General features: G+C 47.8%; 1 protein-coding gene across 7 annotated transcripts; it reads right to left on the reverse strand.

The window, feature by feature from the left end:
• Positions 1-7,584: 7,584 nt before the first annotated feature.
• SLC25A51 (solute carrier family 25 member 51) lies at positions 7,585-17,872 on the reverse strand. Of its 7 annotated transcripts, none has more exons than XM_084778347.1 (5): positions 17,838-17,872; positions 15,573-15,643; positions 13,586-13,697; positions 12,811-12,955; positions 7,585-11,379 (listed from the first exon to the last, which is right to left on the reverse strand). In XM_084778347.1, the coding sequence occupies exon 5, from the start codon at positions 11,337-11,339 to the stop codon at positions 10,443-10,445; it is 897 nt and encodes a 298-aa protein (XP_084634473.1). In that variant the 5' UTR covers positions 11,340-11,379; positions 12,811-12,955; positions 13,586-13,697; positions 15,573-15,643; positions 17,838-17,872; the 3' UTR covers positions 7,585-10,442. The 7 variants fall into 7 exon arrangements, with proteins under 7 accessions (XP_084634473.1, XP_084634471.1, XP_084634472.1 ...); XM_084778345.1 differs by lacking the exon at positions 17,838-17,872 and adding an exon at positions 17,693-17,828; XM_084778346.1 differs by lacking the exon at positions 17,838-17,872 and adding an exon at positions 17,228-17,670.
• Positions 17,873-26,795: the final 8,923 nt, after the last annotated feature.

The raw sequence follows: 26,795 nt of genomic DNA on the forward strand, positions 1-26,795 counted from the left end.
GTTCCTTCTGGGGACTCTAGTGAGGATGCCTCGTACACTAGCTGGCTCTCCCCACTGCAAGACAAATGGTATGGCATGGCATGTTCTCATCTCCCTGATACAGGCTTTTGGTCATTACACTTGCTGTGTGCTGAGTTCGGCTCAGTACTTAATCCTTATGCAGCAGGCACCATTCTCTTTCGGTTACCTACGTCAGCATCCGTAGCGAGTTAGAGTTAGAACCTTTGCCTTCTTGACCTAACGGCTGTACTGCTTCGATAACGGTCACTGGGTTCAACCTGCACAAAACATGGTTACAGTTGTTCATACAGTAATAGAACTTCAGTGCAGTTTTGCTGTATAATTTAAGTAAAAATTTTCTAGGATCAGGACAAAAATGTGGGAAGACCAGAATTATTTGTTTAGGATCAGTAATGGTTTTAAAATTGTCCCAAATGCTGTTCCTCAAAGACACTCTTTACTTAAGAGTGAACAGCTGTTTCTGCGTTTAAAACTATTAACTTCTGGCTTTCCATCTGGGCAGGTATTCGTGTTCATTTATTTGTGAAATACTATATGTACTTGGTTTCTGCATCTCGGAGCTGAAAAGAAAAACCACAGAGCTGGAGAGAAGGCTCAGTTGATGAGAGTCATCTCCATAATCCACATAAAAATCCAAGTGTGCTGGATCTGTGCTTATGAATCCCAGAGCTGTAAAGACACACAGACAGATCCCAGGGGCTCGCTGGCCAGCCAGTCTAGCCTAAACATGAGCCTCCAGGTCCCAGTGAGAGACCCTGTCTCAAAAATAAGGTGGATGGCTTAAAAAAACAACACCTGATATTAACTTCTGCATGCATGTGTGTGTGCTCGTAGGCACACTCATCAGAGTTTTAGTTTTTGCTTGAGATGATCTCCCTGTGTAGCCCAGGTTGACTTCAAATTTGTGGTCTTTCTGCCTCAGCTTCCTGAGAAGTGGAATTACAAATCAGTACCACCACACCCAATGCCAACACATTCTCATCCTCATCTTCCAAGTCCTATAGGACTCAGACAACCAACACTTGGCCCTGCAGTCGTTTGGGTCCGCAGTGTTCCCTTAACCCACGGCACACTGAGGAGGTGCTAAGTCTATTTGGGGGATGTCCGTTTGGAGAGTGGCCCCTTTCCCACCCTGCTTCCTGACTGCCACACAGTAAGCACTTGGCTCTGCCATGTGATACCACAACAGCACAGGCATACTGCTTCAGAGGCCCCAAACAAGAGTCTAGAACCTCCAACACTGAGGCAAAATAAACCTTCCTACCCCTTAAGATCTAATTATTACATTTATTTGTTGTGTAGGAGGGTGTGGGTGGGGGGGTGTTTGTGCCACGGTATAGCTATGGAGGTCAGTTCTCTTTTCCTGATGTTCAGCATTGGGACATTGAGCCCTCGTCATCAGGCTTGGTATCAAGCACCTTTACCACAGGCACTGTCTCAATGGCCCCCTTTTCACATTATTTAAGGTTTTATGTATACAGTATAGTGCCTGCATGCCAGAAGAGGGCATCAGTTACTGGGAACTGAACTCAGGACCTCTGGAAGAGCAGTCAGTGCTCTTAACCTCTGAGCCATCTCTCCCGTCCCCCTCCCTTTCCACATTTTAAATTCATTTATTTTGTTCAGTAATGGGAAGCTTATGTAGGTCCCAAACAGCGTTTCCTTGCTCTCGCTCAGTTAGAAGTCTGTGCTAGAAGCTGTGTTGATTAGCTCTGACTTGATCATCACTGTAATCTCACTTTGAAGAGGCTTCATGCTCTCTAGCCCATCCCCCAGTGGGAAAAATCTGAGCCTTCTGAATAGTGAGGTAGACCAGCTGCCTTTTCCTCCAAGTCCCTCCCGTAGCAAAGGGCTCTAACGTACATTAGAATCATCTACAAGAGTTAAGCCATTGGTGCTAGTCCACAGCTTGATTGTCTGCCTTTGCCTGTCTGAAAGCCCCACCTCTCTTATCTACCCAGTTTTCTGCAGCTACTGCAAGCCTGAGGACTACATTTTAAGAACTACAGAAATGACTAGGATTAATTTTTTATGGATAATGGATGGATTTCTGCATAAAGTCGATCAGAAAACAACTTTACATTTTTTATGTGTAAATTTATTGTGTGTGGGAGAATGACATGGTATGTGTGTGTTTGGAGAGGGCAGAGGATAACTTTTCTTTTCTTTTCTTTTCTTTTCTTTTTTTTTTTTTTTGGTTTTTCAAGACAGGGTCTCTCTGTGTTAGCCTTGGCTGTCCTGGACTCACTTTGTAGACCAGGCTGGCCTCGAACTCACAGTGATCCGCCTGCCTCTGCCTCCCCAGTGCTGGGATTAAAGGTGTGCACCACCACGCCCAGCTTTTTTTTTTTTTTTTTTTGGTTTTGGTTTTTCGAGACAGGGTTTTTCTGTGTTAGCCTTGGCTGTCCTAGACTCACCTTGTAGACCAGGCTGGCCTTGAGCTCACAAAGATCTGCCTGCCTGGGCAGAGGATAACTTTCAGGTAATCATTTCTCTCTCTGCTCCTGTCTTAGGGTTTTGTTGCCGTGAAGAGACACCATGACCAAGGCAACTCTTATAAAACATCTAATTGGGTCTGGCTTACAGTTTCAGAGGTTCAGTCTCTTGGCATCATGGTGGGAGGTTTGGCAGCACACAGGCCAATATGGTGCTGGAGGAAACGAGAGTTACACATCTTTTTACTTTTTTGGTTTCTCGAGACAGGGTCTCTTTGTGTAGCCTTGGCTGTTGAGAGTTACACATCTTGATCAGAAGACAGCCAAGACGAGAACCTTCTGCACTGGGCAGAGCTTGAGCATAGGAGACCACAAGGCCCGCCCCCACAGTGACACACTTCCTCCAACAAGGCCACACCTCCTAATAGTGCACTCCCTGGGGGCCAAGCATTCAAATAGACGAGTCTATGGAGGCCATTCCTATTCAAACCACCACACTACGTCTAAGTAGGTTCTCGGGTGGTCAGGCCATCTCAGCCATCTCACTGGGATTGACAGGATGGGTGGACAACAAAGTGTTCATCAGCGCCATTGTTCCCAGCATGTGAGCAGCGTGACACCCCTTCCGCGGGAGCCAAGATCTCTCCAGGTTAACATCTACCTTACCAAGCATTTACACTGAGATCACCTTTCTAGAAACAGACTTGGTGCGGTGTGGCTTTTCTAAATTAAGAGGAAAGCTGCTGAGCCCGGCGTGGTGGTGCTGGCCTTTGATCCCAGCACTCGGGAAGCAGAGGCAGGTGGATCTCTGTTAGTTGGAGGCCAGCCTGGTCTACAAAGTGAGTCAGTCCAAGACAGCCAGGGGCTCTTTTACACAAAGAAACCTTATCTTGAGGGGGGGAAAAAGGAGAGCTGCAGTTAAAGCACTCTGGTTGGAGCTATAAATAACTGCCCCCACCCCTACCCCCAGCCCCAGCCTGTTGCCAGGAACAATGAAAACAGAAAACATTTAGGCATAAGTAATTCATTTGTTTAGGGCTTAAGAAGAGAGCCTGTTTGGCAGCCTGGAGGCAGAGTTAGATCCCCAGCCTTGGAAAATAAAATTATTCTCCCTCTCCCTCTCTCTCTTTCTTCCTTGGAATCCATTTACATTTTGAGTATGATCACGGCTGTGTTTACATTAACTAGCAAGCCTTCTGCAATAAAACATTAGTTTTTGTTAGGGTAAAATGTGAACAGACTGATTTTTAATATTAAAGAAATACTAGGTAACAAGGGCAAAAAAGAAAAAGAAATACAAAATAGCAGCTCTTATGAATACACTGTACTTACAAGGGGTTAACTTGAATTGTTCTTTGAGTGAGTTTTTGTTTTTTCTGAGACAAGACTCATGTAGTCAGCCTGGTGGCCTGAACTGACTAAAGAGAGACTGGTCTTCCACTTGTAGCCACGAACTACTACCCTCAGCCTAAAGTCCTTTCTTCTTCTTCTTCTTCTTCTTCTTCCTCTTCTTCTTCTTCTTCTTCTTCTTCTTCTTCTTCTTCTTCTTCTTCTTCTTCTTCCTCCTCCTCCTCCTCCTCCTCCTCCTCCTCCTCCTCCTCCTCCTCCTCCTCCTTCTTCATTGAGGAGCTGGAGAGATGCTCAGAAGTTAAGAACACTGGCTGCTTTTCCAGAGGACCAGAATTCAGTTCCCAGCTCCACACTGCAGCTCACAAGTGCCTATTTCTCCAGTTCTAGGAGGGGCCTAACACCCTCTTCTGGCCTCTGGGGCCACTGAATGCACGCATAGCTGAAACATCCACACACAGAATACAAACCAAACCAATGTATTTAATTAAAGGAGTTCCTAGTGTTTCTTAAAAATTACAGTTCCTGACAGGAAAACAATGGCTCCTCCCTTAGCGCCTGCTGTCAGAAGTGGGTAGGCGCTCACCCTCTAGCCGTTTTACGAGAGAATGAACTGGGAGCACACCATAGAGGAGCTGGTGGCACAGTGCCTGCTTTCTGTGCAGTCCTGGATTCCATCCCCAACACCAAACACACAAAATGAAGTAAACAACCGCCACACTCTAAGGGGAGCCCTCTGGGCTTTAGCTGGGGTGTGCACCTGCGCTTACCAATACTGGAAGAGAAGTTCCTAGGCCAGATGATCTATGGCATTCCCACGGCCTCTGTAACTCCATGGACCTCTTGCCATCTCACTACAAGAACAGCACTACTACTGTCCACGCTTACACCGACATTCACTACATCGAAATACATGGCGCATTCTACCAGTTTATTATTGAAAGGCTCGCAGCACAGCTGTGACCATCCACTACCCAGGATTCTCCAGCAGCACTCATCAACCCACTTAACTTTTTGAACTGCTTAAATCTATACCCATATTTCTTTTTTAAAAAGATGTATTTATTTTTATTATGCATACAGTGTTCAGCCTGCATGTACCCCTGCAGGCCAGAAGAGGGGAGCAGATCATATTATAGATGGTTATGAACCACCATGTGGTTGCTTGGGAATTGAACTCAGGACTTTTGGAAGAGCCGTCGTCTCCTGCCATCTTTGTAAAACTCAATATAGCCGGGCGTGGTGGCGCACGCCTTTAATCCCAGCACTCGGGAGGCAGAGGCAGGAGGATCGCTGTGAGTTCGAGGCCAGCCTGGTCTACAAAGTGACTCCAGGACAGCCAAGGCTACACAGAGAAACTCTGTCTCGAAAAAAAACAAAAAACAAAAAAAACCCTCAATATAATCATATTGTAATTTTAAAATAAAATTTGTATATGAAATATAAGTATTAAGTATACATTAGTTAAGTTTAGGCAGATGTCTGTCCCCGAGAACCCCAACTCCCTAAGCAGAGTACTCTGGCCCCTTCTCAGTTCCTGCCATCACCCTTCTGAAGTGAGTTCCCCCGATATAGATTCGGGTGTGCAAGGTGGCTTTCTATGTATTTCTTCTTTTTGTTATTTATCATGGCTAGACATAAAACTTTGCTTATATTTTTGTGACTGTGAATTTGAGTAAATCTGTTAAAGATTTAACTTTTGAGGGGAGAAACATATATAATTTAAGACCACTCTTGTTTAAGTGGGGATGAGCATTTTGTAGACCTCTGATTCTTAGAAGAAATTCCTAAGCAATTATGAGTCTGTGATCTCTGTGAGTTCGAGACCAACCTGGTCTACAAAGCAAGCCCAGGACAGCCAGGGCTGTTATACAGAGAAACTCTGTCTTAAAAAACCAAACCAAAACCAAAGCAAACCAAAAGAACACTTTTGAAACAGGAGATCTGGATGAGAGTGTGCTTCTTGTGTGGAACTGGAACCTTAGTGGGTCGAAGTCCTAGGGCACAGACCCTGTTCGAAAGCTCTTGATCAGCAACATAGCCCAAGCACACGGACTGAGCCAAGAGTGCAAGCCATGGCATGCTGGGAGAAACCATCTTCACTTCAGAATAAGTGCATGTCTGATTCAAGAGTGTGTCAAAATGAAGCACTTTATTTGACCACGTTGCCAAGTCAGGTGTCAACGCAGAAAAAAGGAAGAAATGGCTGGCGTGCCCGTGTGGTGCAAAGCAGTGATTTCTATGTTCCTAAGTACATTTCCTTGTCCCTAGCACCCTTCCTGCTTGCCTCGCACGGCTCCACTCCAAACTCCCTATCTTCTGGCGGTGAGGTTCCCTCCCTTTTTTTTTGACACGTGAGTTTAGTCTCATAGCAAATTACAACTTAACCATAAGAAAAATTGGCAAGCACCCAGGCACCCACTGGAGCAGGTGCTGACTGCTGGCCAGGGAAGAAGGGCTTCGTGCCACTGTTTATCTGCAAATCACTGATGAGCTAAAAGCACCTACTAACATGGATGACTGCGATTGATTTCTCAAGATGATCTGGCCTGGCCCCCCACCCCCATGTAGGATGCACACAACTTAATTCAGCACTCAACAGAGATTTCCATTTTCCTTCAGAATTTACTATCAGCTAATGTTTTAGGGACAGACTCTCAATGCTCAGAATGGTTTACCCTAAAAGGGCAGTTTTACAATACTGGGCAGGTATATGGAAATTTCCTAAACAAAATCAGAAATTAAGATGATAAAATTCGGTCTCCTCCCTCGCTTAGCCACCTGTTTTGGGACCTCAGCTTTTTCCAGGAACAGGGAGTAACTTAGAATTGGACAGCTGCTTTCTCGTTGCTGTGAGAAAACACTGAGCAAACAACCTGAGGCAAGACAGGGCTTATGTCACCTCACTGTCCACCATGGAGGGAAGCCAGGGTAGGCTAAGGCTGGAGCCTGGAATGGAAAACAGGAAAGGCTGCTGCTAACTGGCTCGGTTCCAGGCTCAGTCTGCTCCCTCTCTTGTACAGCCCAGGCCTACTTGGTACTGCCCCCAGTGGGCTGGGGATCCTCCTAGATCAATTAGCAATCGAGAAAATAACATTGCAGCTGGCAGAGGCAGAAGAAGGTGGGTCTCTGTGGGTTCGAAGCAAACATGGTCTATACAGTGAGTTCCAGGCCAGCTGGGGCTACACAGTAAGACTCTTTCAAAAAATGGGAAAAAAGGTTTGACTCACAGACATGCCCACAGGCCAGTGCGCCATGGCAGTGGTTCCTCAGTGGAGATCAAGGATGTGACAAAGCCCCAATATCCAGGCCATTTACCCCATTTACACAGTTAGAGGGGAGCCAGTTCAGCAGAAATGACTGACAAATGGAATGACGATGTGGGGAAGTGTGTCACAGGGGAGGAAAGCATTTAGGAAACAAAATGCTTTGCAGCAAAGGGCAGACACTCCTCCTAAACAAGATGAGTGGTGCCCTTGCTGAGCCTGCAGATGAATTATCATCACAAAGACTGGTAGGCTAATCGACCACACCCTCCCCGAAAAGTGCTAGTGGTAAGAGGCTACCCAGCCACAAAACACCACATTGTATTCCAGCTTCCCAAAAGTTAACACAAATATTTAGCAGACTTACTCAAACTCAGTCCCAACTCAAAAGAGCATCCAAAGCTTGTGAAGAGCTCCTCAGTAATCTGGCAAGCAAAGAAGAGCATTACATTTATACACAGAAGAGTGTTAAAACCTAAAAACTATTTTTAAAAATGTAATCTAGAGAGAACATATTCAAGTTTTTGATATGCATTTATTTGTATATGAGAAATGATACATTTGACATAAAGAAACCAAGTATGAGTGCCTATCTGCCCACCATCTGGCCCTCAGCTGTGACCACAGCCCACACTGCACATAGCTCCTGCGAAGCTGTGTTTATCAGCCAGCCCTTTGACCTTACAGGGCTATCTACATTTATCTACAGTGCCACTGAGCTCAGGAATATTGGGTACCCAGATATAGCTATTTATGTACAACTCAGCTTTATTTATTGCACAGGGTCACAATATACAGCGAGTGATTATACAGCCAACCACAAGATAGGTGCTGACAGGCACAGACATCTGTGTCTAACCACAAAGGAAGGTAAGACACCAACCTGCCACTGTGCAACGGCTGCGCTGACTCTGGGACGGTCCTGAGGGTTTGCATGAGGTGTGTTAAATGCAAAACTCATGTTTCTGAAGGGATCAGCTAAGAAGCACAGGACATGAGTGTTCTGTGCTCATGAGCCACCTGTGCCACACGCGTAACAGATGAGGCCACTTTAAAGCTTTTCAGAGCATCCTCCAGTCTTTCTGCGTTCAAAAAACATTACTGCACTAGTTAGAATCTATTAATTATATCCTGACATGAAAGTTCAGACAAAGTGGGTTACAAGTTCTGATTTGGGGCCAGGGGGTCAAACTTAAATTTATAGGAGTCAAAAGCCGTCTCTGTCATATGCTGCAGTTTAGGCTCTGAGAGTGACGAAAAACATTTACAAGTTAAAAATCATTAAAAAAAGTTTAGCAATTGTTTTAAAATGCCACATAATCAAGACAGCAAAAGCCAAAGCATTGCCCTTACAATCCTCACATATTTCACAGGAGTGCTTAACAGTGGAAACGTTCACCAGCTGCGTGGAGTGTAAAGAAAAGAAAACGAAGCCTGTGAAGCCAGTGACGTAATCCCTGGCGAACAGACTTTCCCTGTGCTGCCTCCGACAGGCCCATGGGAGCACAATGAACATGGGGCCAAGAACCAGGATGCCCCTCCCGTCTGTTCCCTCCTTCCAAACTGTATCTGTGTCAACATCTTGTCTGCTCGGTCCTCACATCTCCCTTACTGTCCACACTGTACTGCACAAAATCTTCTGTCAGTGTCGCTCCAAAGCCACTGGCCTCCTTTACTGCCACCCACATACCTTGGCTCCCCACCTTTACAGCTGGAAGGCCGTTTGCTGGCCTCAGTGTAGTCAGAGGGGGACAGAGGTGTTGAATCGCCTTCCCCAGAAACTTCCCAAGAGCTGCAGTTGAGGGTCTAATTTCAATTTGTAGGGATATATGCACACTTGCATGCAGTTACCCAGAGACGAAAAACTGTTAGTAAGAGACCTATCTTTAGAGACTGGGGACACCTTTAATCCCAGCACTCGGAAGGCAAAACCAGGTAGACTTCTGTGAGTTCAAGACCAGCTTGGGCTACATGTTGAGACCCTGTCTCAAAACAAAACAAGACAAACACAAGCCTGGCGAAGCCGGAGTGCCGCACAGTGGGAGAGCACATGCCTGGCGTGTGTACAGCACTGGGTAGGTCCCTTCCTAGCACCATTGAAAAAACAACACAAAGAAATTGACTCTGTCCTAACAAACCCTGGGAAACAAGCTTCGCCATGGGAGTGACAGGCAGCCTCTCCAGACCCAAGCTACTTGTCCAGAACGGACGTTACTTCAATTGAACTGTGAGTCGTGGTACATTTACCCAGAGCACAACTCTGATTCCTTGGCCCCGTTTGTGCCAGCGCACGCCTGCCCAGCTTCAGAAGGCAGGTGCTGTTATGCAGAGCACGCCCTCTCAAATGGCACAGTGGTACCCCGGGCTCCAGGACGTCAGAGCCCTCAAGTCTCTCCTGAGAAATAGGAAAGCGAGCGGTGGGAAGAAGCACCTGCTTCTCACCTCACTCTGCAGCACGGAGAAAGCAAGAAAAAAGAAACCCTAGGAGTTTATGAACAGACTCCCCAAATAAAACTTTATGGAAGGGTTTTTTTTTTTAAAGTCTAGTACCAGAGAACAGGATAGACGAACATGCCAGTTACTACTCACAAGGGACAATGTCTGCACTGTCAGCTAAGTTGGCACCGGCAGCACAAAGAAGCCAAGAGAAACAGTACATCACTTGCTGCGAACAGCCTAACACAACGAATCGAACAACCTAAGTTCACATGGTCACCTTGTCCTTTGGCAACAAGTTCAGTAAAGACAGCGCAGGGCGTTCTGGAAGGGCTTAAAGTCACATTCAGAATCAAACAGGCAATGTCCAAAGCTAAACGGCACCATGGAGGCTCCATTAGCTGCTCAGTGCTACCAACGCTACACAGGAAGTTTGGATAGTGACTATCTCAACAGCACTTAGTTTCAAAGCTAACCCCAACCACCACGGAACTACAGCTACGACTCTGACCTCCGTCTTCGAGGCACATCCACTGGTCTTAATGAAGACGACCCTCCTAAGGGAGGAGCAATAAATGAGGCAAGAAAGTGAGCTGAGGAGCCCGGGCTGGGAGCACACTTGGGCTGCACCACCATACAGAAGGCGCAGCAACCCCTTCTGGGGGTCAAAATCATCTGTCTTGGCTGACAGCTGCCCTGGAAAGGTCATCAGATACAGGCAAGTTACCTGGCAACAGCCTAACGCTCTTGAGTAATGACCAAACCAAAGCCCTGACATCTGCCCAGTGAAACCCTTTATTCTGTTTTTGTCAATGTGTTGTTCATAAATTATGGCCTGGACTTACTGGCCCCAACTTGTATTTAAGCCAATTAGGAACAAAGCCAAATTTTCCTTGGATCTAGGTAGTTGAGAATAACATTTTATGCAGTGACCTTATCATACAATCTTTAACAAAAACTCGTAAGTTGCATTAATTATTCCCCAGGAGATGAGAGAGCGATGGTAGTTCAGATGAGCGCCTCTGAAAAGATTGATCAGTTTCCTGTCCCGTTCCAGCCAGATTGTCTTGAAAACCATAGGGAAAGACTGGAATGGCCCGCCGATCTGAGACTGTATTCGGGCTTTTACAACATTAATCGGGAAGCTTAGGAAGCCCAGCATGGCACCGAGCACACCCCCGCAGATGAAGTCGTTGACCAGATGTGCACTGTGAGTAGTGGCAGTGGGCAGGTGCTCCTTAATGGGCCCTCGGAGGCCGAAAAAAAGGACATTGCTGAATCCATTTCGGAAAAGGATAGGCACCAAGCCTCGGTAATACTCTGCAATTCCATGGCACCTGAGGGCCCGGAAGGCCTGGTAAGTGTTTGTGAACTTATCATGATGCTTGTGGTCCTGAAGCAAAGTCTGAACCCTTTCTAATGGAGTGAGAATGGCTTCTGTTGTCCCGGCGAGCAGTGCTGCCACGCTGCTGGTGGCAAACTCGGGAGCACTGCTCACATGCTTGCGGAGCAGGCGCGACAGGTCCTCATACAGACCAAACATCAGCGCCAGCGTGGTTGTCTTCTGCATCAGTGGGGGGAGGATTCCACGGTACAGGTTTCGGAACCCGTCCGTCCTCAACTGGAGTATTGCATCCCGGGTTTTGATGCCGTACAGCTGCTGCCGAAAGAGGATCTTCTGAACAGGGTATGTGATCGCCACGTTGTTGAAAGCTGCGCAGCAGCCACAGAAGTAATGCTTTATGTCACCCACGTCCGCAATGTGAGGTGACAGGTCCTGGTTTGAAGAGGTCAGCACTGGGGGCCTCTTGTCATGTGCTTCTGAGTCCATCATGGTGCTGATGGCCTGTCTTCTCCAGGAGACTTCCTTCAGCCTAGAGATAATGATGGCAAAGGTGTTACACAGGGTGAAACACAGGAGCTTTGCACCAGTCCTACTCCAATTTCCAGACTCTACATTTCCCCTTAGAACTAGATTAGTAATACTGTACTTTTATTTATTTTTTCTTCCTGAGACAGGGTTGCTCTGTGTTGCCTTGGTTGTTCTGGACTCGCTGTGTAGACCAGGCTGGCCTGGAACTCACAGAGACTTGCCTGCCTCTGCCTCCCCAAGTGCCGGAATTACAAAAACTTTTACTAATTGTACATATTGCTCAGGTTCAGTCGGTGTGCTGTTTCTACCTGTGAATACAGGCACACCAGGTTAGTAGTTTGTTTTCTGTGGGGTTTTGTTGTTGCTGCTATTGCTGTTTTGAGACAGGCTTGCTGTATACAGTCTTGAGTTCTAGAATTACAGTGCAGGGCACTGTGATAGTCAGTCCTTGTAAAAAGGTTGTTCTATCCCCCAAAGGGTCAAGAGCCACAGGTTGAGAACCGCTGTTGTAGACATTCACAGGCAGCCTGTCAGGCAGCCTGGAGTGGCAGTGCTGAAACAATACAGAGCAGGCCTCAGAAACAAGGTGCAAGCCTTCCCAAACACTGTCCTCAGAGTCCACAGGCACAGCACAGTGTGTGCGCACACAAATACATTTTTGAAAAAACAAAAAAAACAAAAAACAACAACAATAAAACACAAGTACTAGTGGGAAATGATGTAGGGTCCATGGCGTACTATAAACGGGACTATAATGGAACACTGCTATGGAAAACAGCACAGAGGCTCCTTGTAAGTTACAAACAGAACTGTCAAATGGTTAGTATGTCAGCTGTGGGTTTGCAGCCAACGTCATGAATACCTGCGCTCACAGCAGCAGCACTCAAGAGGTGTGACGTTATCAATCAATGCCACACTGTAAGGTGTTCAATGGGAAATCAAGCATGTCAGACCAACTAAGTCTTTGGTTTGAACAAAACCAAAAGCTTCTTAAATTCTTCAAGATTTCCTCCACTACCACACTATGCTTCTGAAAACGGCTAACAGTCAGGACAAAACAAACAAACAAAACAACATTAGAGAGAAGGCAGAAGGCAGAGGCCAGGCCCAGAGAAGCAGCCGACACAGCAGACACGCAACAGAGCAGAGCACACACAGCCGTGGCTCTCCTTCTAAGGACACAGCGTAGGGGAGCTGTTTACGGTCGCCTGCCACAAGCAGGGGCCTCCACCTCCTCTGCACCTACAACTGTAACTTACCTTAACTTGGTCAAATGCTCTTAGGGTATCTATGAAAAGCTCAGAGATACTGCAACTACAGTGACACACAAGAGCCTTAGCACCTGCTGGTTGCCTGAATTAGAACCACACAGTGCCTATGAACTTAGGCACAGGAACAGTCACCTTGTTGATAAGACGGAGAAGTCACCTACCTCAGAGGCTGGTCTGTTCATTGAGTTATAACCTGGGGACCCAAGAGAGCGGTCTGCAGTACAGAAGGCGCTCAACAGGCTGAGCTGTGTCACTGCACTTTTCTTAAGTACTTATTTGGTGTACAGATGTTCCTCAGGCGGCACCCTGATAAACCCATTATGAGATAAAAATACCCTGTCAGAAATGCATTTATTTTGGAGCTGGGGACTGAACCCAGGGCTTCCTGCATGCTGATAACCACAGCTGGATTTAGCCCAGTCCCTGAGGAGGGTGACACACCTAACATACAGAACACTGTATCTTAGCAAGGCGGTGCTGCTTGCTTACCTTTGTGATTGTGTGGCTAATGGACGCTGCAGCCCCTGCTGCCACCTTGCATCAAAAGAACGCAGTGCCACTTTTATCACTAGACAGTGAAAATTACCTAAGGTGCAGTTCCTACTACATACATATTATTTTGCACCAGGAAAAAGTCAAAAGAATGCTATGATGTCACTCAGCCCTGCACAGGAGAGGGAGGCAGAGCACTGCAGATGGAGCCACTGTAAGTCAAAAGTGACCCCTGCAGCCTTAGAGCACAGAAAGGACTCTGCCATGGTCACATATCCTTTTACCTAAATAACGCTTGCCAAGACCTTTGTTTTGTGTAGCCCTGGCTGGCCTTGGACTCAGATCTGACTGGCCCTGCCTCCCAAGTGCCGGGATTGAAGGTGTGTTCCACCACCACCACCCAGCTTCCACAGTACGTGGTCCTTTAACATTACAAGAACTCACCTGTGACATCAGCTGAGCCTGGCACTGAGGATGACAGTTTTCTGACAACCTTCCCAATGCTTTCCATTGGTAGCCTTCTCTCTTCTGAAGTCAATTTTGATGATTGCATTTCCTTTTTTAAAAAATCTGGTTTAATTTCTGTACTCTTATAAAGTTCTTGTTTTTAAAAGATATGTCTAAGAGGGCCCAGTGGCACACCCCTGTAATCCCAGGTCTTGGGGAGGCAGAGGCAGGGGGATCGCTGTGAGTTCGAGGCCAGCCTGGTCTACAAAATGAGTCCAGGACAGCCAAGGCTACACAGAGAAACCCTGTCTCAAAAAACCAACCAACCAAAAAAGTTATGTCTGTCTGTATTTGTCCACCCTTCCCCACCCCACCTGTTTTTTCTGAGCATAGTAGCCAGCTGTTTAACGTCCCTGTACTCCCAAAATAGAACCAGCTCTTCATTGACTTCCAACACTCTTACCCACTTCCCCAGTCCTACAAATTTCAATAATATCTAATGATATTTGAGACAATATTATTTTCCTTAAACACACGCACACGTCTATGTGGGTATACGCATATGAGTACAGAAGGCTGCAGAGGTATTAAACAACCCCCCCTCCCCCCCATAGAGCTATAGCTGGTTGTGAGTAACCTGACGTGGGTGCTGGGAATCAAAGACAGGGCCTCTGGAAGAGCAGCATGTGCTCTTAACCTGAGGCGCCTCTCCAGCCCTTTCCCCTTCCTTAATATATGGAGATTTGTAAGAATACGGTGAATTAAACTAATGTTCTATAGGCAATTGAAGTCGGCCAGATACTTGATTAACTGTTTAGTCTTCAAAACCCATGCTTTTCACTACTCAGGCTGAAGGGCACGAGGTAGAAACTTAGTTTGAGACTAACTCTTGCTTTATAGCTTGGCCTATACTCATCACAAACCCATGCTCCTGCCTCAACCTCTAAATGCTGTAATTATAGGTGTTATCAGGCCTGCCTAAAATCTGTTTTGTTTTTTTGAGACAGGGTTTCTCTGTGTAGCCTTGGCTATCCTGGACTCGCTTTGTGGACCAGGCTGGCCTTGAACTCACACAGATCCACCTACCTCTGCCTCCTGAGTGCTGGATTAAAGGCATGCACCACCACCCAGCTAAAACCTCTTATTAGTACTACACTTGACAATATAAGACTAATTTTTGCCAATCTTAGATTAAGTAAGAGTTTAAAAACTATAAACTGGCACAGAAATACCTGATAGTATAATGTCTTGCTCTTTTTTTATTGTCACAGTTAACATTAAAATCAACAAAAATCCCCAAGCATGATTGCCCAGGTCTTTAATCTCAGCACTCAGGAGGAGGAGGCGGAGGAGGATCTTTGTGAGTTTAAGGGCAGCCTGGTCTACATATTGAGTTCTAGGACAGCCAGGACTACAGAGAAACCCTGTGCTGCCCCCCCAACCCTCACAAATCAACAAAAACATTTAATGTTCATAGTCACACAATATTCTAGCGATTTACAAACTCAGAGACTCTTTCAGTTTTACACTGTGACACTCCATTTACAGGTCTCATCATCCAGCTAAGGCTGGCCTAGAGCTCAGGACGGGCCAGAGGCAGGCCAGCTTTTGCCAGCATGCCCAGCCAACAATATAAAACAGTTCTAAAGTCACCACCTCGCAGCTGTTTACAACTGTGGTCTTAGACAAACTCAAATTATTTGTAGACTTCAACAATAAGGTTTGCTCCGCTCTGGGCATGTTCAGCAAGAATGTTGACCTTTATTTTATTTTATTTTATTTTATTTTTGAGACAAGGTCTCTCTGTGTAGCCTTGGCTGTCCTGGAGTCACTTTGTAGACCAGGCTGGCCTTGAACTCACAGCGATCCGCCTGCCTCTGCCTCCCGAGTGCTGGGATGACAGGCGTGCACCACCATGCCCGGCTAATGCTGACCTATTTTGTCTCAATCTTCAACACTGCAAAACAAACAAGGGCATACTTACTTTTCACTTTTACAGAACTGGTCCTATGGTTTCTTGACAAAATTTTGCAGACTAAAGTTGCTCCATTCAATCTGTTATGGCAATAATAATGGGCCTTGTTAGTAAACAACTAAAAACAGCCTAGAGAGCCAGTTACTTACTGGCTATTGTTGATCATTTGGATTATTAGATATTAAAAGTCATTTGTTTGTTTGTTTTTGTTTTTGTTTTTGGAGACAGGGTTTCTCTGTGTAGCCTTGGCTGTCCTGGACTCGCTTTGTAGACCAGGCTGGCCTCAAACTCACAGTAATCCGCCTGCCTCTGCCTCCCGAGTGCTGGGATTAAAGGCGTGAGCCACCATGCCCGGCTCTTAAAAGTCTTATACAGGGGGAAAAAACAGTAATTTTTTTTCTTTTTGAGACAGGGTTTCTCTGTGTAGCCCAAGCTGTCCTGAAACTTGTTCTGTAGACTAGGCTGGCCTCGAACTCAGAGCTTTGACTGCTCTGCTTCCTGAGTGCTGGGATTAAAGGTGTGCACCACCACCATGCCTAACAATGTTTTGAAAACCTCCCAGACTTAAAGCTCTCCCTGTAAACTGCACTCCACCCACTACAGTGGTGTGACTAGCTGATTTCTGGTTGTGAGCCTAGCCTGTAGCAGCCGAGCCACCTCTTCAGCCCAGGCGTAGGTTCTTAATGCAGCAACAGAAAGAAAGACAGCGTGCAGTGTTCTGATAAGAGTTCAGAACATGGGAGCTACAAGATGGTTCATCAGGGAAAGGAAGTTGCTGGCAAGCCTGATGACCAATCTTACTCCCATGGTGGAAGAAAAATTCTAGAAAGTTGTTCACTGACCTCCATACACGTACAGTGGCACATTAGAGCCCTCTAACCCATAAATGTTTAAAATTTTAAAACATGGCATGTTTAATTACTATACTCTGAACCCTGACTAAACCCCCATTTTCTGCTTAAATTTCCATGAATGATGATCCTTTGTAATTTACTACAAAATCTATTTACTGTAACACTGAACCTATCACAAGTGGGCAACACTGACTTCGATCCAACAAGGGCCAGACTTCTGTAATGTAAGAAACAGTGTAAATTCTAAATACTCAATGAAACTTGCGGCCCGCAGGGATATGCAAAACGCACATATGACCTTAGTATAAAGGTCTTCGTCAAAAACAGGGCAGAGGGTAACTGTAATTCGCAAAGGATGTGAATTGCCATTCGTCAGCAGGTCTGAGTCAGCATTCAAAAACAAGGTTTGCCAGAGTTCAAGTACTCTAGTTACAGCACAATCTGCCACTGCAAATACAAAACAACATCTGTGACGAAAAGCCACTATCTTAGCTTCCTTCTTCTGTCAAAGGAAACCAGAGTCAATTCTTGTCCTGAGTGTCATGTGGCTCTAAGAAACGCTACGGGTGACTGTGGCTTGTTTGTAGTGTGCCCTGGACCCTAGTCTACGAATCCTTTCAAAGCAAAAGGAGTCAACGGTCCATTTGGTCATGATCACTCCACACACGGTCAGGTCTTCCGTGCACCAGACAACAGGTGAAAACAGACAAACAGCAGGTGCGCACTAGGACCAGCTGGGCAGCCTGTAAGGGCCAAGACAAAGGTTAAGCTAAAAGGCACAACCATGGCTGAGGTGCTGACATCCCCTACCTAAACTTGATAACAACACTATCCACACGGAACGACCCATTGACGGCCGCCCCACCCGTCCAGCTCAGTTCGACTGTTTACTGCGCGATGAAACATGGTGTCTCAGAACCAGCATTCTCCAGGCTTCCATTTGGCCACCCCGTGAGGAGCGGGAGGCGCTGGACAGAATCGCCAGCGCCACGGGGAACCCCGGGCAACCACCGGACGCGGACAAAGCCGACCCCTTCCCCGGGCCTGCGGCTCCGGAACCCCGGGCACCCCGAGCGGTGGGCGCCTCTCGGGCCCGAGCGCGCCGCTGCACCACAGGCCCCTCGGCCGGAGCCGGGCCGCAGCGGGCGGGCCCCGGCCGCGAGGATGCGCGTGGGACTCCGGAGCTCACGGGGCCCTGCCTCCAGCCGCCCTGCTCTCACTCCGCGGGAAGCCAGGGCACACGGGCCGCCGCTCCCCACCCAGCCCAGGACTCACCCACGGCCGCGGGCGCTCGCCCGCAGGACGGCCGGCGAGCGAGCCCGCGCCCGCGCAGGCGCAGAGCAGGCCCGACCCAGGCAGGGCGGGGCGGGGCGGGGCGGCGTCGGGCCACGTGACCAGGGCACCGCCTCGCTCAAAGTACCTGGGTGGCTGGGGCTGCCCCGGGCTGCCTCGGGTCCTGGTTGTGACTTTTGTCACTCCTTTTGTCAGCCCGTGGGGTGCCGCTAGTCCTCAGGCGTTAAGCTGAGGTTATACGGTGGCCTCACTGTGCCATAAAGCAGCCAGCGCGCCCGGTAGCGTTGGGGTCTGTAGCGTCCCCGGAGATGCAAGGCTGTGTAGGTAGCGCGAGCGTGAAGGCTCTAAAGCCTCTCAAAGCTTGGTGGAGAGCCCTTTGTCACCGCACTTCACTGCACACCTGTGTGTGCATGAGGTCATACACAACAACTGCGCCGGCCTTTCCTTAGAAGCTCACACAAGTTAGAAGACCCAAGTCAGGATTTTAGCTTTAGCACTTCCTGAGCGACTCCCGGCAGTAACTTGTCTCTTCCGTGTGTGCGGTCCTAGGTGTAGTGACATTCGAATACTGGTTCTGATTTCCACAGTGCCTCAGGCGACAAATGTGAGTTGCCAGAAGGGACAAGGTCGGGCTGTGTGGGGAGGCTCTTGAGAAGACTCGTGGATGTGTGAAGGGCATGGCACCTGGGACTGGGGTTGTCCTACCATTGTGGACCATCTCTAGGTGGCTGGTGACCCAGCCTGGCCAGTGTCTCCTTGCTTCTCCTGTGGGAGGACACGCCCTCCAGCGGCGGCAAGCAGGCCTGCTAACCGTGGCGTTGCAAAGCATCCTTCTGCAAAGTCCACTTAGAGAACCACTAAAGTTTCTAAGAGGAAAAAATTTACACTTCTTCTCTCTCTCTCTCTCTCTCTCTCTCTCTCTCTCTCTCTCTCTCTCTCTCTCTCTCTCTCTCTCTCTCTCTCTCTCTCTCTCTCTCTCTCCATTTGTCTATTTATAAATAGATATTTAATGTTTGTGTGTATATACATGCCCAGGGTGGCCAGGATAGGGAGCACCCGACTCTTCTGTGTTGTACTACAGGTCGCTGTGAGTGGTCCAATCTGGGTGCCAGACTCTGGCCCTCTGCAAGAGCTGTGTATGTTCTTAACCACCGAGCGACCTCTCCCGCACCCAACCCTCAATTTTTTTTTCTTTCTTCCTTTTTTTTGGGGGGGCGGGGGGAGGGTGTGTTTGAGACAGAGTTTCTCTGTGTATGTAGCCTGGCTGTCCTGCACTCACTTTGTAGACTAAACTGGTCTCAAACTCATAGAGATCTGCCTGTCCCTGCCTCCTGAGTGCTAGGATTACAGGCATGTGCCACCACACCCAAGCCAATCCTCAATTTTTGAAATGAGTTTGTGCTGAGCCACACTGATAGCATCCTCTGCCTCACATACAGTCATGGGCTCTGGGTCGAATACACCTTTGAGGAGGTAGCTACCTGCTCTGCAGCAGGTGCCTCCAAGGGGGTTCAGAGTCTGATGGAGGGTACAGAAAGGAAGCCTACAAATGTCTTAGTGCGAGGGGCGTTTCCCCTTGAGGGAATGAGGGGTGGGTTCATAGGGTTGGAGGTATTTGAACTGAGCCTTAGAGGATGAGCAGATGGACCGTGGGCCAGTAGAGGACATCACTTCAGCAATAGGAGGGGATAAGAGAGCAAAGGTCAGACGGTGGACTCGTTAGTGCAAACCTCCAAGTCAGGTGCACAAAGGCAGGTTTTGGAGCATGGAACAGTGACAAGGCCACATTATGGTTTAGAACAATTAATCAAACAGCAATTGGGGAAAGGGCATTTACCTCAGAATTATGTTTGCCTTGCTTCTGGGAATTTCTATTCAAATGTATTATTCAAAAAGCAAAGAAACCCCGGCAGGTATCCAATATGTTCATAAGCATAAATAATTAATTTGAGATTAGAATGGGAAGGTTATTCTCCTGTGGGGGGGGCAAACATAAAAAGAGGGGGAAAGATTGAAATTAAACCCACAGCTGGGGCGTAACTGACCCAGAAGAGTGAAAGCCCCTCATCAGCAGAACACTCATATCTGGAACGGAGCCAGCACGTTCAGTTGCGCTACAGGCTACAGTGCAGGCCTTTAGTCTCTTGTCTGAAGCCTCTGGGGACTTTATTCACTTGTTCTTGCCTATCTGTTAAAGATCAAAATCCCTCTGTTTTTAAGTCTAGAATTCACCACAAGGCTCGCTTCTCTACTTTTGTCCCCATCCATTACTTTCCTGTCTTTGGTTCAGATCCCAAAACTGTTCTACATAACTGCAACCTCCACACAGGCCATTGGACAGCAGCAGCCTCTAGGCCAGGTGTGTTCCTGTCACTCCTCGGCTCAGGAAGCTTCCCAGTCAACCCACTCCTTACCTTGGCACGCGGGACAGTCCATGGTCTGTCTCCTCTGCCTTGCTGTGACCTTACCCCTAGCTAACCTTCTGGGATGCAGTCCTGTGCAACCACTCACGTCTTGGAAATCCTTGTGTTCTATAAACCTGTTTGTCCTTGTCACCATTAAAGTTGCATCAGGTTGCCTGGCCAGGTCCGGTGGCCTCCTCTACCTAAGGCTTTCCCTGGTCACCTTGGGTAAAATTGACTTGTCTTGCCTGTCACTTCCCAGAAACAGAGAGGTCAGACTGTAACAGCCATAAAGGTGTCTCTTTCCCCCAGACAAATCACAAGGACCAAGCTTTCTGACTCATTCTTGGCTCTGCAGCTCAAGGTTTGGCCCCACAGGGAGCATAGAACACATTTGCCAATAAGGCCCGTAGTAGCAGAGGCGCACTCCTTTAATGCCAGCACTCGGGAGGCAAAGGCAGGCGGATCTCTGTGAGTTCCATTCCAAGACAGCCAGGTCTACAGAGCGAAACCCTGTCTCAAAAAAAAAAAAAAAAAAAAAAAAAAAAAAAAAGCCAGTGGAGAGCAGAGGTTTTAAAGCATTTCTAGGAAAGGCTGGAGGCTAAGTCGGTGGCAGCATGCTTGCTCAGCAAACTTGGAACTGTGTATCTGGGTCTTTGGGGAAAGGTGCATGGAATGCTGCAAAAGGCTCTTTGTTTTAAGGACTCTCTACCTGCCCCCCCACCCCCACCCCAATGATTTTTAGGAATCTGCCACGTGCCCTAAGGCCTATCAGTCCGGCTTAACAGCTAGCTTTATGCAACACGTCAGTGACTTTCAACTACTCTGAGTGGCTCTGCCCAGATAAGGCCCTCCTCTGACAGGGGTCACTGACCTTCCTGTGAGTTTGCTCCTATTTCCCAGGCTTATATAATCTTATGGGCCGCTCCCTTCACGCACTCAGGCTCTGTCCCTAGGCCCGACTTTCCTCCCTGAACTGGGATACACACACTTTTTGTTCCCTCTGCCCAGAAGATAATGTCCTGTTCTTTCTTCACCCCTCAGTTCCAACAGTCTCTGTGTCCCAGCATTTCCTGTGACCTGACCTCACTACCTCATACTCCAGAGCCCTCTGTGCTGGCACTCCTACTCCCCCACCCTGAAACTCCATGTCCCAGACCGTAACAGTCTGTTTGTCCAAATGCTGGGCATGTCAGCTCTGAGACCTGCTCCTTTTCTTGGTTCATCTTTCACTTTTTTTTTCCTTTGAGGAGCTGCAGACGAAGTCCAGAACCTTGCATAAGCCAGGCTAGAGTTCTCCCCGTTTGAGCCACACCCTGGGTCCCCTTGGCTCTGTTCCAAGCCTGTATCTGTACACAAAAGTCAAGGTTAATGCCTCAGCCAGTGAGACTGTTCTGTTAACTCATTCACTTATTTCCATGTGGATGGGAACCCACCAAATCAATGACCTTCCCCCCCCAAATGTGTGCACATTTGACATACCTTTAAAAAAAAAGCTTAGGGAAAAGGGGGAGTACCCCAGTTATAGACCAATGGCTTAGTATGTGCTTAAGCCTGGGTACCATTCCCCCAGCACAGCAAAACAAAACCCAACCCCCACCTGGAGATTCAAACTTAACTGGTTTGCAGTGGTGTGGCCCTGACCTCAGCTGGGATCTCCCAGCAGTGTGTGGCCTATGGGAGCCAGGTCAATATCTTAATGGGCTCCAGGTTGATTGAGGGCATAGAACAGGCTGAAGAGACTGACTAGATTCCAGGTCCTAGAGGCATGGCCAGACAATTGTATCCCAAAGGGATGAGGTGCACACTTGTCACTCCTCCAGTGCAGTCTGTGTGACAAATACAACCCAGGCCTGAGGCTATGACCCCTGAAAAGGCGAGAGTCTCCTGGGTTGGGGCCAGGAGAAAAACTGCAGTTTCTTTCCTCTCATTTTGTGCTGACATTCTCTGTCTTTATCCAATTTCTTAAATGTCACTCCCAAATCAGGACTTCTCAGGCATAACCACGGTCACTAGAGGACAACCCCGACCTGGCACTGCAGCCAGGGACTGACCAGGTCTGGAGTAAAAGAAACATGACTAGAAATTAATCATTAGTTAATAAGTTATATTATGGCTTACAAAGAAATGGAGTATTTCAAAAGACTCCAGGTAGTGGCACTCAGATATCAGAAGAAGGAACTAAAGAAAAGGAAAAAAGGGGCTGGAGAGATGGCTCAGCAGTTAAGAGCACTGACTACTCTACTCTACTCTTCCAGAGGTCCTGAGTTCAATTCCCAGCAACCACATGGTGGCTCACAACCACCTATAATGAGATCTGGTGCACACTGTATACATAATAAATAAATTTTTAAAAAAAAGAAAGAAAAGAAAAAGAAAAGGGAAAAAAAAAGTGTCTTGGCACACAGGTGCTGGGCACAAGTTTTGTTAGGAAGAGAACATTGACCCTGGACAAAAGGAACACATACATATTGATACCAAGCCAGTAACTTAGAAGTGATGACGTCTTTGCTGTGTGTTCTGTACCCTGTATTGTTTCATTCAAAGTTCTAATTCAAAATATGACAACACAAGAACTTTGCATTCGGTGCCTGTACTGTGTATGCCTGATTGCTCACTGACTTCCGTGAATCTGCTCTGTGGTAAAATGTAACCCACAAGCCCCCCTGCTTTTGAAATGTATGTTTAAAAACTTAAGACTGCTTGGCTGCAAAATACACTCAAGACGCAAAACTCAATCTTGAGTCACTCTGTTTGTCAAGCCCAATCTCTGTTCACCGATGCTTCAGGACCCCCCAGCTCCCCACCCCCCTATTACCAGGGACCTATCCCCAACTGAGCCCGTCCAGTCCATGGCAACTTGTAATCCTAGCACTTGCAGGAGCTGAGGCAAGGTGGTGAGAACTCAAGACCAGCCTGGACCACAGATCAAATTCAAGGGTACTAAGCCACAGACATCCACCAAGGTAGCATCCCAGCCCCAAGGCAGATGACCACCTAGGGCAGAACTTCCAGGGGACGGCACAGTCAGTTGGCCGAAATACCTGACCTGTGTCTCCAGTTAGTTTCAGGTAATTTTGTGGAAACAGTAGCTTTGTATTGACCCCTGATAATGACTGGGGGTCCTTTATGAATCAGGATGTGAATGAGCTCACAGGCCAGGAGACACAGAGTCTTAAGGAGGGAGGCATGGGGCATTGTTTGAGGTGGGAGCTGCCAAGGGCTGCAGTCAGGGAGGGCTCCCTGGAGGAGGGAGTCGCAAAAGAAGGCCAGGACTTCAGCACAGTGGCCTGAGGAGAAGCATAGTTCAGAAAGAAGAGTTCCGGCTGTGCCTTCTGGGTGACCCTTGTTCTGTCCTTCCATGCTGCTTTTCTCCTGGGCACACCTAAGTGCCAAGCTTAGTCCCAGGAAGTTTGGTGACCTCTGCGTAGGAGCAAGAGACACCTCATTTGGTATCTGAGTGACACATACTTGTGAAATACAAACACATTTTTATCTAGTAGGAGGCCAGTCAGTACAACACAAACATTTGCACAATACTCTGGATTTTCAAGCAGTTATGCAATGATTCCCTCTTGTCACATGTTTTGTGTGTCTAGAGAAATCCCTTGACCTGTTTTTACCTAGCAGAGGTGACGTGGGGCCACATCACCTCTATGGCCTGGGGATGAGATCACAGACGTGCAATTCACCAGCCCTAACTGAAGCCTTGCACTGCTCTGCCCCTCATATAAGGCCAGGGTAAACTGCTCTTTATCCTAGACAACGCTCCCCAAACTCCACCGCCCTAGGGGAGCTTATGGTTCCCGGGCCAACCTCAAATCTGAATGGAAGTTTCAAGCACAAGGGCCCAGAGATTTGTAGCATTGCAAGAACCACTCTACTTGGGGTCCTTATGATCAGGCAAGCTGGGAAGTGCTGAGCTGGACACAGCATCCCCTTCAGTGAGATCAGACTACTGGGACCTGCAGCCCAGAACCAGCATCTGTTAGATGTACAGCCCGGCGAAGGCTTCACATCTTCAGCTGCACACATGGGGTCCTTCCTGAATGAAACAAAAACAAAAACAAAAAAAGGAAGAAGGAAGGAAGGAAGGAAAGGAAGGAAGGAAAGGGAGAAAGAAAGGGAAGACATGACTGCTTCTAAGGGGTTAAGGTTTTTTATTACAGATATAAAGGAGAGCACAGCCAGAGACAAAAGCATCTGGAAGAGTCCAGAGCAAACATGGCCAGGAAACTGAACTGGGCCATGTGAGGAGGTGGGGTGGGGTGGGGTGGGGGTAGGGGTGTAAGAGAGGAACCTGGAGCCAAGAGGCCAGGAGTGGAGTGAGCCAGAAGACCAGGAGACCAGGAAACCAAGAGACCAAGAGAGCTGAAGCCAAAATTACTGAGGTTGGATAGGGAAGAGGGGTTGAGAGAAGGGCCTCGGTAGCAGACAGACAGGCCGGCAAAGGTGGGCATGCTGAGGGAGGCTGGCAGGAAATGCCAGCTTTGATATGTCAACAGACACCACAGGGAGCCATTTGTGCCAGGTTTGAGAGCTAACACTTCCTGGTGCTCAGGACTGGTGCCAGGGTAGCCTGCCTGTCTCCTTTCTTCTCTTGCTCTTGGGATGGTGGGCCCCACAGTTCCCACCAGGCGACCCTCACTTCTGGGCTGTGACCTTCCTCTGGGTCTCCATGGTCAGGCTCAGCTTCTGTGCTTCCTACTGTCATCTGTCATTCAGAGACTCCTTTTTCTGCAGAGCAGAGGCCTCAAAGCATGTGCTGTGTCAAGTTTACACAGCAGGCTTGCTGCACAGGGGGCCCTGTGCTGGGGTTCCGGCATTTCTCAGTCACTGACTTACCCATTCTCTTGGCCCCTGCTTGTGGGGGTGGGGGTGGGGGGGTGGTTTGATATCCTAGGAACATTCCAATAAGCAGGGGAAGGTAGACAAAAAATAATGAACATGATACATTTTAATATTCATACAGGAAAGATACAGGGAGTTCATATTTATATAATAGAGATAATTCAATGTTGAGAAACATTAACTTTGAGAATTATTTAAATTGTAAACACACATGCTTACCACTTAGATAATGGCTATAATGTGATAAAGCTTTTTTTTTTTTTTTTCCTGAGACAGGGTTTCTCTGTGTAGCCTTGGCTGTCCTGGACTCACTTTGTAGACCAGGCTGGGCTCGAACTCACAGTGATCCACCTGCCTCTGCCTCCTGAGTGCTAGGATTAAAGGGATGAGATACCATACCCAGCCGATAAAGCTAATTTTTTTTGTTTCTGTTTTTCCCCCCCATTTAGTTAGTGTGTGTAATATGTGTGCTATTGTGTGTGTGTAGAGGTTAGAGGAGAGCTTCAGGAGTTTCTCTTCTTTCCACCATGTATATTCTGGAGACTGAACTCAGGTTGTCAGTCCTGGTGGCAAGTGCCCCCCTTACCCACTGAGCCATCCTGCTGGCCAGCTTGTGGGTTTTTGGTTTTTTTGAGACAGGGTCTCACATAGGCCAGGTTATCCTCAAATTTGCTATGTAGCTGAGGCTGAGCTTGATGAACTCATACTTCCACCTCTGGAATGCTGGGATTACAGGCGTGAGTTTATGTGGTGTTAGAGATAGAGTTCAGGGCTCCACGTATGTTAAGCAAGCATTCTATTAACTGAACTACACCCCTGCATCATCCCCCTTTCTTAAAGAGTTAAGTCTCTGTAACCCAGGCTGACTTCAAACCCAGTGCAAGCCGAGGCCTGGTGGCACTCGCCTTTAATCCCAGCACTCGAGGCAGAGGCAGGTGGATCGCTGTGAGTTCAAGGCCAGCCTGGTCTACAAAGCGAGTCCAGAACAGCCAAGGCTACACAGAGAGACCCTGTCTCGAAAAAAACAAAAGCAAAACCAAGCCCAGTGCGTAGCCAAGGAGGACTTTTAAATCTTCATCCTCCTGCCTCTGCCTCCCAAGTGCTAGGACTACAGGTGTGTGCCACCAAGTCTTCTAGGCAGAGTGGTTTTAAACCACAAAGACAGATGTTAGGCTGCGCTGCTCCAAGCCTTCGTCTCTAGGACGACCTAAGCTGTCTGTGCTTCAATTTGTCACCCATCATTCAGGTGAGAGCACCTTTTATTTACACAATGGCTCTCACACTTAGATGTTCTTGAAACTCTCGGGGGTATTCCCGACCCTCTAGCTGTTGAGGTTCCAAAGCTGTCATGGCCTCTGCTGATGATCATACCTTGTTCCTTTACCTTTTTGGTGTCACCTGAAGGCTGATGAAATTCCTGCAAACTGCATGTGTCTTTGCTCATGATAACCCCATGCGATCACTGACTGGCTCACACAGCTGCAAAGAGACGGAGAGGTAGAGCATGAGCCAGGGGTGTTGTGTTCTCCTCGCCTGCATGTGCACCCACGAGGGCACAGATCTTCTAAGTGTCTCCCAGCCTCCCAGCCCTGCCTCACACTGTCACTGGGCAGAAGTGCTACTTGCCAGAAGGAAGTCAAAGGGCTTTGAGAGGCACACAAGGAGCTGGCAAACAAAGTGACAGTTCTGGTTCACCTAGCACCTTCCTGGATTGAGCAGTCTTGTGTTCTATCAATGCCTTAGCTGGGGACAACTGGTCACCCCAGGTTGTGGACACTCTTACACCTGCTGGAACTTGATCTCTCTCTCTCTCTCTCTCTCTCTCTCTCTCT

The sequence above is a fragment of the Acomys minous genome (genome assembly GCF_964271855.1).
Source record: "Acomys minous genome assembly, chromosome: 1".
In the NCBI taxonomy this organism is placed as follows: domain Eukaryota; kingdom Metazoa; phylum Chordata; class Mammalia; order Rodentia; family Muridae; genus Acomys; species Acomys minous.

Bases quoted from the DNA above. Each gene is read 5' to 3' on its own strand.
- SLC25A51 (XM_084778347.1), bottom strand. From the start codon at position 11,339: ATGATGGACTCAGAAGCACATGACAAGAGGCCCCCAGTGCTGACCTCT.